Below are 11,888 nucleotides of genomic sequence, written 5' to 3' on the forward strand. Positions count from 1 at the left end.
GCATACTAGGGGCCCCTGGGTGGCTCAGTGGGTTAAGCATCCAACTTCGGCTGAGGTCATGATCTCGAGGTTCATGAGTTTGAGCCTCCTGTCAGGCTCTGTGCTGACAGCTTGGAGCTTGCTTCGGATTCTGTATCTCATTCTCTCTTTGCCCCTCCCCCACTTGTGTTCTGCCTCTCTCTGTCTCTCAAAAATAAATATTTAAAAAAATATTAAGTCTTAGCATACTAATAGAAGTGGGATATTTTTAGGGGTTTCAATTCCACTAGATAGTGATTATTATAACTTCTCAATTATTTTTTAGAGGAATGCTTTACTTAGATTACTTTCTAATGCCCCAAGTCACAACAAGATGATAGATATTTGTATTTTTCACTTATTTCTTATACTATCAATCTTATGGAGAGCTGTTACCATGCCTGTTGTTAAATTATAAACATTTGAAGATGGGCATGTACAATCATTGCACACACTTTTTTTTTTTTACACACACTTTTTTAAGGAGGATAAGGAAATAGTTTGGAATTCAACATTTTTCATTGGATTAAACAGTACGTAAGAACCTAGCAACTTTGGCAGAAATCCAGCTCATTTTTGCTTTAATGCACCCAAAAGATTTCAAATCAATACTTAGCATTAACGTTTTAATTGAAAATTAACATCACCATAATTGGAAGTGAGGATCAGCATCCTAATGTTTAGGAGAGGGCTATTTGGTTGGGAAGGTCATTACACTGGACAGCACAAACGTTGGAAACGGAAAACACAAATCATTTGTTTCCTTGAGCAAGGACACACAGTAAACACTTGAATTGGTGGTCAACTATAATTTCCTTCTAGAGCCAGCTACTCTGGCAACACTACAGTTTGGATTTATAGCAGAGCACGTAAGTAGCAGTGACTTTGAAAGCAAAGTATAAAAGAACCAAGAAAAAAAGTTGCTAGTTGTTAAAGATCTACTCCTCATTACAAGGACTTGAAGATTTCCCCTTCAATCTGAAAGCAGGATGCTCTTATTGCTATTCCCAGCATGCCCCTATGCTGTTTTTCCTAAATAATTACTCCTCCAGGAAACCAATGATATTTGAGTGTGGGTTATCAACAATCCTTTATTTTTTGCCTGGGAATTTCAAACCGTTATATGTCCAGGCTGAACAATGCAGACAGTAAGTTTCCTTTCCATTTTGGTTTAAAAAAATTTTTTTAATTGTGTTGTTTTCTATTTGCTTCCAATGTCTTAACAAATTCAAGCCCTTCTCCAAATCCCCCAGAATAAACACAAGGGAAAACCTCTCCACAGTAGGATCCCAGCCCCCACTACCACCATAAGCCACTTCCATTTCAATCACCTCTGTCTTCTTCAGGGATCCAGCGTCCAGTTCAGATTTATCTCCTCAGTAGAGTAGAGAGAATGTGGGGGAAGAGAATTTTCTATAGGAATAGTCAGTCCCTAAATAAGTTCATTTTCTTTCCCCTTTCATTGACAATGAAAAACTCTGCTCAGAGGGAGTGCCTTTTCCCTATGTGTCCCCTGACCCAAGAGAGGACCCTGTCAGTGAGGCGCCCTCCGCTCTGTCCCGCAGACCACAGTCCCCTACCTTCACCCCATTGTCTGTGCAATGTACAGAACTGGAGCGCAGAGCAGCGGCCTCGGTACCACTCTCCATGCCTGGCTGGGCCAAAGGCTCCTTTCTTGACTGGGAAGAAGAGCTTTTGTGGAAGCAGAGTTTGAAAAGACCCAGCACTGTCACAGTCAAGATAACCAACACTATGACCGCTATGCTCACAAGTATGAAGACCACGGTGGAGGAGGAGTTGAAAGCCTGGGGAATGGCAGGGGAAGACGTGGAATTAAACTTGGGAGTCACGCTTCCTGAAGAGGTGATGGCGGCCTTTGAATTGGCTTGAGAGGACATCTGAAGAGTGGACATCGTGCTCTGTGCTCCCCACTGAGGAATCTCGGCAATAGATGTTGCTGAACTGCCTTGTCCAAGGACATGTGGTACCTCCCTTGGCTTTTCAGGTACCCTGGGTGTCCACGTTCTCTTCTGATCGGGGCTGGCTGCAGTGGCTGACCTGGTGGGCACCTCGGTCCCCTCAGAGACCGGCTGTCCTTCCCCACTGATTACACAAGACTGTCCGTCTTTCCCCAGCACGAAGCCCGCCGCGCATTCGCAGGCAAAGCCTCCCAAGTCATCTACACAGTTAGAGTGCTCTGCGCATTTGCCAGCACGGAGGTACCTCCCGGGGCAGGGACAGAGCACAGCCCCGGAGGGTATCCCGTCCCAGCGCGCGCCGACCTCGTCCACGATGCAGGTGGCTGTGATGGAGAGCTGCCCAGGGCAGAGCGCACTCACCTTGGTCCCTGGGGGACTGAAGTCCAGAGCCGCGCTGTACAGCTGGAAGGGCGCACGGTAGCTCAAGTTAGAGGCGGCCCCGGGGCGCGGCGCCGGGCACAAGCCCTCAAACTGGTATTTGCACAAGTAGCCATTGGCGCGCGCATGGCATCGCATCTCCTTCCAGCCTGCGGGCTCAACCCCCCGGGTGGCCTGGAGTCCTGCGCAACTCCGAGAAGTGCAGGAGCGTTGAGGCTCCTCCACCCACTGCAGCGTCTCGCTTTCGGACACGCTGACGTCGGGGGAGAGCCAGGAGAAACCCCGCAACGGCTCTTTCTCCAGAGTGCAGTGCGATCGCCCGCGTTCCAGCGCCACCCAGAACAGAAGGTCTTTGGAGCCCCCTCCGGGCCCCGGGCCTGCCCGCAGGAGCGCAAGCACCGCCCGGAGCTCTGCGCCCCCGCTCACCGTGCTGAGCGCCCCGCCGCGCAGACTGCAGGCCTCCTCGGCCGCCAGCCTCTTGATGGTAGCGTGGTGCAGGCTGTAGCAGGCCCCCGAGGCCGAGCAGCCCGCGCGGTCTGCGGTGGGGTGCTCGCTCCGGCCAGGTCGAGGCCAGAACGCCTGCCAGAGGAGGCACAGAGCTAGTGCCGGCCTCATCTTGAAGGCCCTGCGCCCACAGCTGTTCCCAACTTGGATCTGTCCCGCCCGAGGGCGCGGAGCTGTCCCAAGAGCGTGGTCACCGCCCCCTACAGCTGGCTCTCCCCCACTTCCCCGCCCCATCAACGGCCAAGAATCCCCACCGCCGCCCTGGCTGCAAACAGCCTTCCTTAGGCCCCTACAGGAAATGTGTCCGGAGCTATGCCAGGCCTCTCGCAGCCCTGATTTATTCTGGGGTCGGGGACACAGCTGGTGCGAGAGGTATAGGGAACACAGTCGACCAGGTCAAACACCCTGCTTAGAGCAGGAGAAAAAGAAACAAAGTCGCTACAGGGAAGAAACGTAACGTTTCCCTACCCCCCCGTTAGAAAGTTTCAGGAACTCAGATCCCAAAACACTGGTGAACATTAACAGGAAGGACTGGAGACGAGGAACTCGCTCACAGCCCACACCCACCCATTGTGCTTCGTCCAGGACTGTGGAGTTGGCTTCACAACAATGTGTAGACGGCTCCAGTTTTTACGAGGCTCTAGACTGGAGGGGGAAAGAATCTTGTGAGAAATATAAGCATATCCCTTCACCACCAGAGGCAGCACTATTTAAGTGCCAATCTCTTTCTGGGCACTGCTTGTCTCTCCTGTCCAAGGAGATTTCTGCACGCTAATTGCTAGACAAAGAATTTAGAGAGTTCCTTTTGGGTGTTTTCAATGGGTAATACTGCTTCTTCAATCAGAGCTTGTCTTACAGTCTATTTTTTGCTTCTATTTGTTTCTCTTTGAAATGGCCTTATTGGTCGCTCAGGAAAGGAAATGTACTTCTAAGCCTAAATGGAAAACAATGGCCATAGATCTTAACTGTTGTGTAGTTACCTTTCCTTACCACTGTATTGGTTCATAACTTCTTCTGGCATATATGTTATATAAAAATGAGATCGTGGTCTTATTAATGTTTGGGAGCAACTACCCCATGTGTAATTTTATCCTTGAACTATTTTAATATTTTCACCTGCGATTGAGTTGCCAATATTTGAATTCTTTTAACGTTTATTTATCATTGAGAGAGAGACAAAGCATGAGCATGGGAGGGGCAGAGAAAGGGGGGAAACACAGAATCTGAAGCAGGCTCCAGGCTCTGAGCTGTCAGCACAGAGCCCCACTGGGGCTTGAACTCACAAACCTGGAAATCATGACCTGAGCTGAAGTCAGAGGCTTAACCGACAGAGCCACCCAGGTGCCCCTTGAGTGCCAATATTTGTATTAGTAAGTTGTAAAAGTCCCCTTTAAGGGACACAAGAATTCAATATTCTTCTTTTTTTTTAATTTTTTTTAACATTTATTTATTATTGAGAGAGCGAAACAGAGCATGAGCATGGGAGGGGCAGACAGAGGAGGAGACACAGAATCCAAAGCAGGCTCCAGGCTCTGAGCTGTCAGCACAGAGACCGACGCAGGGCTTGAACTCACAAAAATGAGATCATGACCTGAGCCGAAGTCGGACGCTTAACTGACTGAGCCACCCAGGCGTCCAATATTCTTTTTTTTTTTTTCAATGTTTATTTTTGAGGGGGGGGAGGGGCAGAGAGAGAGGGAGGTAGAGGATCCAAAGCAGGCTCTGCACTGTCAGCCAGGAGCCAGATGCAGGTTTGCCCACCATGGGATCATGATCTGAGCCTAAGTGGGATGCTCAACTGACTACACCACCCAGAAACCCCAAGAGTTCAATATTCCTAAGAAATCAAATTATTTATTACATTACAATGCATATTATATTCTGCAAAAAAATGCCCTGTGACTTAAAAATGAGTGAGTCAGTTTCTTCAGAGGTCCAGTTTTTTAAAAATATAAACAACTCAATTGGAAGTGGGAAGGAATTAAAGATAAGTAAAGGAAGAAAAGTTTAAACACTTCACTGTGTATGAAAAGATTTTCTTGTTAGCAACATAGGCAATTCTACATCATTTTAGGAGATCTATTATCCATCTTGACTCAGTGACCAGATACATTGCAACAGAAGCACAGAGTTTCCACTAAGCCCACTTAACATGCATGATGCTTTTAAATATCTATAATCAGAACGAAAGTTACCATTCCATGAATAATGCATACCACGCTTTTAAACTCACTTTCTTGTGGTAGATTAGATGGTTCAGATTAGTGAGGAGGGGTGGAAAGGAAGTCCTCAGGATCACATCTGTATGTCCTTACTTCTTTCTTACCACTACTCTCACTCTTCTTTTCCTCTTGGAAATTCTGTGTGTGTTAACAAGCTATAGTAAACACCATGAATCATCATCACACTTACTTGCTTTTGCTGACTGTGGAGTTTTGCAGCAGGATTTCTCTCCTACCCTCGCTGCTTTCCAATTTAAAGGACATTCATTAGTCCTTCATTTCAGATGTCCATGTCACCTTAAACATGACTTTGCATTTAAATTAAGTGACTTAATGTCTAATGAGAAAGGAACATGAACATCTAGAAATCTAATTGAATGGATTTTAAAAATACTTAATCATGTGGGCCAATTCTATATACCTTTGCAATCAAATGACTGTGTGTTCATAAATGTGTCCGTGTAGCGCTATATATTTTAATAAAATAAAACCTTTTATAAACCTGAGTAGGCAATGGAAATCTCTCAGATATTTTTTAAATCACTTGGGATGAGGTGAAGCTTCTAGAGTGAGAAAGAATGAATGACTGAAAAGCTTATAGCAAATACATGATCTCACTCCTTGGCATTCTGCCTCGGGAGGTGGGATACCAGAAGAGAATATAATGGCCAAAATGACTGTATATCATAGTCCTGGCTATGTCTGTAGTAATGTGAAAGAAGAGTTGCAAAAAAATAAAATAAAATTGGCCCCAAGTAAGACATAGGTCATTTTGTAATTAATTACTTTGTATTGATCTATACACCACTACCATATTTTGAAATGCACAGTATTCTTGAAAAAACTAGAAATGAAGGAATGTTGGAATGTTTTTATTTTAAAATAATGTTTATTAAGATCACAATAGGATACCATTTTACCTCCACTGGATTCTAAATATTTAAAATTCTGATAATGCCAAGTATGGCTCCATAGCTTCTCTCACATGCTACAGATGAGGGCAACAACTCTGGAAAAGCTTGCCACTTTTTTCTTAAAATCAAACATTTATCTTCTCTATACCCCAGTACTTCTATATCCAGGTATATACTCAACAGAAACCCTTGCACATGTATAAGAGAAGACACATAAAAGGATGTTTATAGCAGCACTGTTCATACTAACAAACACCAGAACGAATCCAAATGTCCAGCAATAGATGGTAGATAAAATAAACCAAGATACAGTCACTCGATGAATATGGAGGCAATGAAAATGAATACAATGTAACTGCAAGTAACCATACGAATAAATCTTATCAATACAACACTAAATGACAGAAGTTCCAAAAGATAATACAAAGTCTGACATTCTTTTTGTAAATTAAAAAAAAAAAAAACTACTAAATATATGTTTGTGTATGTTTTAGGAAAAAAATAGTTATAATACAGTTATGATACAATGAGATAAAAGGAACAAGGATTATAAGATTCTGGGTGGTGGATCCTTAGGATAGGAGAGAAGAGGGGGGTGGACTGTTTGGGATAATGGGTAACAGGATTTGATGTGAGCTGTTGTTAGAGGCTCAGCTTTTGTTTTGGATAGTGACTTTGTGGGTGATCATTCCATTATTAAAAGTAATTAACAAAATAAAAGTGGTTATGTCTGGATGAATGATGAATGAAATGAATTAAAAATTATAATTAATCTGTTTCTGAGCATCTGAGTTTCAAAATGTAAAATCACGATGTTAGTTACATTTTCAAAATATATTTTCCTTTCATTCCCACATTCTTTTTTCAGGTAACACATTTCTAAATTTAAGCCAATTATTAACCAGAAAAAAGCATAATAAATAAAATGTTTTTCCTATGCTTCTAGACTTTTCAGACAATCTATGTTTTATTAGTAAGAATCATGTATGATATTTATTGGTGCATTCATTTAAACAATGCCATCCAAAAAACTAGAGAGAACACATAAGGAAAGTAAATTTAGTCCAATGTTTTCAATTTGATTTAATTTAAAATATCGGAAACAAAAATGCAGATAACATTTCACTAATCACATTTTAAATAATCTCATAAATTTATAAAGTTACTGATCCTCACTGTGTAAGTTCTATAATTGTTGAAATAAAACAACATCTGGGTCTTAGCATATTTTTCAGTTCACTTAAGATATATAAAAATACTGCAGAGAACATTGAGAAGGAGACAACATTCCATTAGGAGAACATGGCATTAAGAAGCTAATCTGAGCTACAGACTAAGAATTGTGAAGATTTATATGTAGCCTTTTAGAACTGTATTGTAATTGTTAGAACTGTAACAAAATGATCAGTGATCAGCATTTTTATATTTTTAACTGAGAAAATTTAAAATTTTCTGTCCCAAGTGTCCATGAAATGTTGAACAAATGATAAAATCTGGTAGTTGTATTTGCTGAAAACACATCTAATCGTCATTACGACTTAACCAGGATATATGGTCTGACTCTTAATCCGACAGATCATACAGGCTTATAACGTAAGAAATTCATATATACCTGACTAGATAAAGAGTTCTTTTAGATAGTGTTGTATTTATGACATCTGCATTCATCTACATATAGTCAGTCATCTCAGAAATGTATGTCACAATGATAGGGACTCTTCTGGATTAGTGAACAACGTGACTAAATACAGAAATAAGAAACTTAAAAAAAAACTTCATTCAAACTGCTTTCTAAACAGGCAGTGCTGACCTCATTCCATGTACACTGGAGGTAATATAAAAAAAATTATTCTCCAATGACCATTACAGAATTAGTACACTTCCCCATTGCCAAGTTTATAATCAAGAAATAATGGAGAAATGACTCATGCACACAAAAGGCTTGCTATAATCCAAATGCCTAGCAAGTTCTAAAGTATAAATGTTTATCTTACTACTCAGATATTTTTCTCAAGATTGCCTACAGAGCCAGTTTATGAGCCACCCTTGAATATCAGTCTCATTATTTTTTTTAATGTTTATTTTCAGTCTCATTACTTTAAAGTGACACCGTTACACACACTCATACATTCCTTACCCAGCTTTTTTTTTTTTTACAGATAACAATGAAGGTGAAACTTGTAGGGTTAGTTATCATCATCCAGCAAACAAACTACAGCTGTATGGTGGTGGGAACACAATAGGCAGCTTGCAGACCTCCTTTGTGAAAGTTTGGTATCTATCTCATCTATGGCATGAGGTCCATGGATCTCGGAGTTCTTCAGGACCTAGTCCTGGATTCTGTTCTCTTTCCACTGGACATTCTCTACCTCATTTAATTCATCTCATATCATCCCACAGGCTTGGGTATTAACTCTTTGCTAGTGATGCCTAACTTATATCCACACTCCATTCCTCTTGGCTGAGCTCTAAATTCTAATTTCCACTATCTATTTAATGTTTCCACTTTGATATCCCACCAGTATTTCAAATTCTCATTATATCAACAATATTTTGGCTCTTCCTTCCTGAGCCAGCTTCTCATCTAGCCTTCATCTATTTGGTAAATGGCATACCTATCCCCCAAGGTGCTCACCTCCAGCTCCTTCACCTTTTACACTGCTCAGGTTTTTTTCAGTTGTAATTGAAAGAAAGCCAATTTGAACTAACTAAATGCAAAAGGGAATTAATATGATTTGTGGAACTGGGAAAAATTCTGGAATAATTCCAATAGTCAAATAAAATGCTCTTAAAACCACAGCAGCTGGGAGATTCTATCACACAAGGATTTGTCTCAGCCTCTCTCCCTTTCTTCTCTCTCTTCATGGTTGCATCCTCTCCTACTTCCTTCTGCCTTTCTCCAAACAATCTTGAACAGACCACTGGCAGTTCTCATGGCATTACAACATTCTACTAAAGAAGGAGAGTCTTACCCTCTAGCTCCACTAGGAATATCCCACGAAAGGATTCTGATTGATCCAGCTTTAGCCATTTGTCAGTCATCGGCTCAATCACTATAGCTAAAAAGATAGGGCCCAGGGATTAATGATTTCCTCTGGGGGGGGTAGAGTCTGTATGAGAAATATATGTAAGGAATATTCAATTCTAAGTCTACAGTATAACCTGAATATATCCAGCTGTATGTCTCTACTTTAGCATCCTAGTTAGCCCCTATCATATGTCTTCTCACTGGGCTACCTGCATCGTTCTGAACCCACAGAAACCATTCATCATAGAATCATCAGAATGATCTTTAAGAACCTTAGTACGATTATTTGTCTCTTCTGTGTAAATACCTTTAATGACTTTCCACTGTTCCTAAAATAAAGCTCAATTTTTTTTACTGAGACCTATAGGCACTTCCCTATTTTTTTAAGTTTACTTGTTTATTTTGAGAGAGAGAGAAAGCACGAGCAGGGTGGGGTGGGGGGGGTGGACAGAGAGGCACAGAGAGAATCCCAAGCAGGCTCTGCACTGTCAGTGCAAAGCCCAACATGCAGGGCTCAAACTCACAAACTGTGAGATCATAACCTGAGCACAAACTAAGTGTCAGATGCTTAACTGACTGAACCACCCAGGCGCTTTTATGCCCCTGTCTAGTTTTATCTTCTTGTCTCTCTGGTCTCAGTTCAATTGCCAGCACCTCAGTATGGTCTTTCTAGGTGACCCAGTCTCCATTACTCCACCAAGCAACCCTCTATCCACAGTGTTTTTCTATGGTATCAACCTATTTTGTTTTCTTCATAGTAATTACTAATCTCTGAAATTATCTTGCTCATTTATTTGTGGGTTTTTTTTTTTTTTTTTGCCGGTCTTCCACTTAACGAAAGTTCCATTAAAAGAGGTCATACATGGGACACCTGGATAGCTCAGTCAGATGAGTGTCCAACTCTTGACTTCTGCTCAGATCATGATCTCATGGTTCATGAGATTGAGCCGTGCATGGGGCTCCGCACTGAACGTGGAGCCTTCTTGAGATTCTCTCCCTCTGCGCATGTGCTCTCTCTCTTAAAAAAAAAAAAAAAGAGGTTGTACTTGTCACAAATGAGTAATGAATGTATGAATGAATCTTCCACCATTCTCCCTGTTGTTCATCATGCTCCAGCCATACTTGCCTGTTCTTCCAAAACATCTACATAATTCTTACATCATTTCCCTTTACCTAAATCATCCCTCTCTTGTCAGACTTTTTTAAATTACATTTTTAAATGTTGTGAAGTGTAATATACATATAGTAAAGTGCCTAAACCACTTATATACAGTTTTCCAAACAACCATGAAGCCACCATCCAATTCAGGAAATAAAGTCAGTTTACAACTTGTTTCTCTTTCCCCGTGAGGTCTTCAAAACAGAAATTCAAGATCACCAGGATTGGAGGCAAATGTCCAAGAGCAGAAGTAGCCTTCACTTCAGGTTTCTCTGTCTTTCTTCCCCTTCAATTTCTATCTGGGGTGTGTGTGTGTGTGTGTGTGTGTGTGTGTGTGTGTGTGTGATTGTTGTCCTCTCTGACTGGGTTGGTTTCTTAATCTGAGTTCCCTCAAAAGCAAACTCTGAAACAAGGATTTAGAAGAAAGTAATTTATTTGGAGGTGAGACCAGAGTCATTGGGCTGGAGTAGGGATCTGATACAGGGAAAACAGGAAAGTCAAAGTTAATGTAAGAGTTATCACTGTGGGTCACTAGGGCACAATCCTGCTGGGAACTCTCTGAAAGACTGTGAAACCTAAGTGTGTCTCACTAAGGCATGGTGAAGCTGGGATGTTTATTTATAAATTTCTGTCCCTGAAGCAAATAGCTCCAGGGTATTTGGCTTTAGGTACTTTGGGCAATCCCTGAGCACAGGTCAAGACACTCTGGTGTCTGGAGAACACCTTCAGGCAGAAAGACACCAAAGGTACGTGTGGCATTGACTACATTTGGCCTCAATAATTTAGCATGACATATTCCTCCCCCGCCCCATCCCATTCTTCAGCTTTTGGCTTAAATATCCCCTCCTGAGGTATAGATTGGGTCCCCCACTTTATTTGATCTCATAGATCCTTGTGTTTGTTTCTTTATAGCACTTACCACAAATGTAAGCATATAGTTATTTGTGTGATTTAATGTTTGTGTCCTCCAACATTTGCTACGTAAATGCCAGCAACATCAGCATTAAAAGGGAGTATATTAGAAATGCAGAATCTCAGCCTTCCCCTAGACACACTGATTCGGAATTTGCATACTAATGAGATCCCTAGGTGATTTGTATGCACATTAAAAGTTTGAGAAGCACAGCTCTGCTAGGCTATGTTTTCCTGGGGTGGTGATTGTGTCTCTCTTTCAAGCTCTTATCCCAGGTCCACAGTAATGTAGCTGGTATATAATAAGCACTTAAGGCATGACATTTGACTGAACACACATACACAGCGCACACACATATATAGTACAAACAAATATGATAAATATGATAAAGTCCAGTGATATAGCAAAAATGCAGTATGTTACTAATTGAACACATAGGATTTTCTAGCCTTTTTTTAAAGAATAGGATAATTTTTCCACGGGGCCAGCTGTTCTAGGCTCATTGGCTAGTGTGTCTCCTAATAAATTGATCTGAAATACTGCTTTAGAAACTACTGTTAAGGAATTCTTGGCGTGTCTGGGTGGCTCAGTCTGTTAAGCTTCTGACTGTTGTTGGCTCAGGTCATGATCTCACAGTTCATGAAGTCAAGCCCTGTGTTGAGCTCTGCACTGACAGCGTTGAGCCTGCTTGGGATTCTCTCTCTCCCTCTCTCTCTCTCTCTCTCTCTCTCTCTGCTCCTCCCCCCACTTGTACATGTGCTCTCTTTCTCTCA

At 41.7% G+C, this 11,888-nt stretch overlaps 1 protein-coding gene across 1 annotated transcript; it reads right to left on the reverse strand.

Annotated features, from left to right (window-relative positions):
• Positions 1-422: 422 nt before the first annotated feature.
• Positions 423-3,338, reverse strand: CLEC14A (C-type lectin domain containing 14A). The gene has a single exon (XM_060619584.3). It carries the CDS (start codon positions 3,111-3,113, stop codon positions 1,521-1,523), a length of 1,593 nt encoding a protein of 530 aa, XP_060475567.3. The 5' UTR covers positions 3,114-3,338; the 3' UTR covers positions 423-1,520.
• Positions 3,339-11,888: the final 8,550 nt, after the last annotated feature.

The sequence above is a fragment of the Panthera onca genome, chromosome B3 (genome assembly GCF_046562875.1).
Source record: "Panthera onca isolate mPanOnc1 chromosome B3, mPanOnc1 haplotype 2, whole genome shotgun sequence".
NCBI lineage: Eukaryota > Metazoa > Chordata > Mammalia > Carnivora > Felidae > Panthera > Panthera onca.

What these genes read in the sequence shown, in the direction of transcription:
- CLEC14A (XM_060619584.3), bottom strand. Translation starts at nt 3,113, where the DNA reads ATGGGGCGGGGAAGTGGGGGAGAGCCAGCTGTAGGGGGCGGTGACCAC.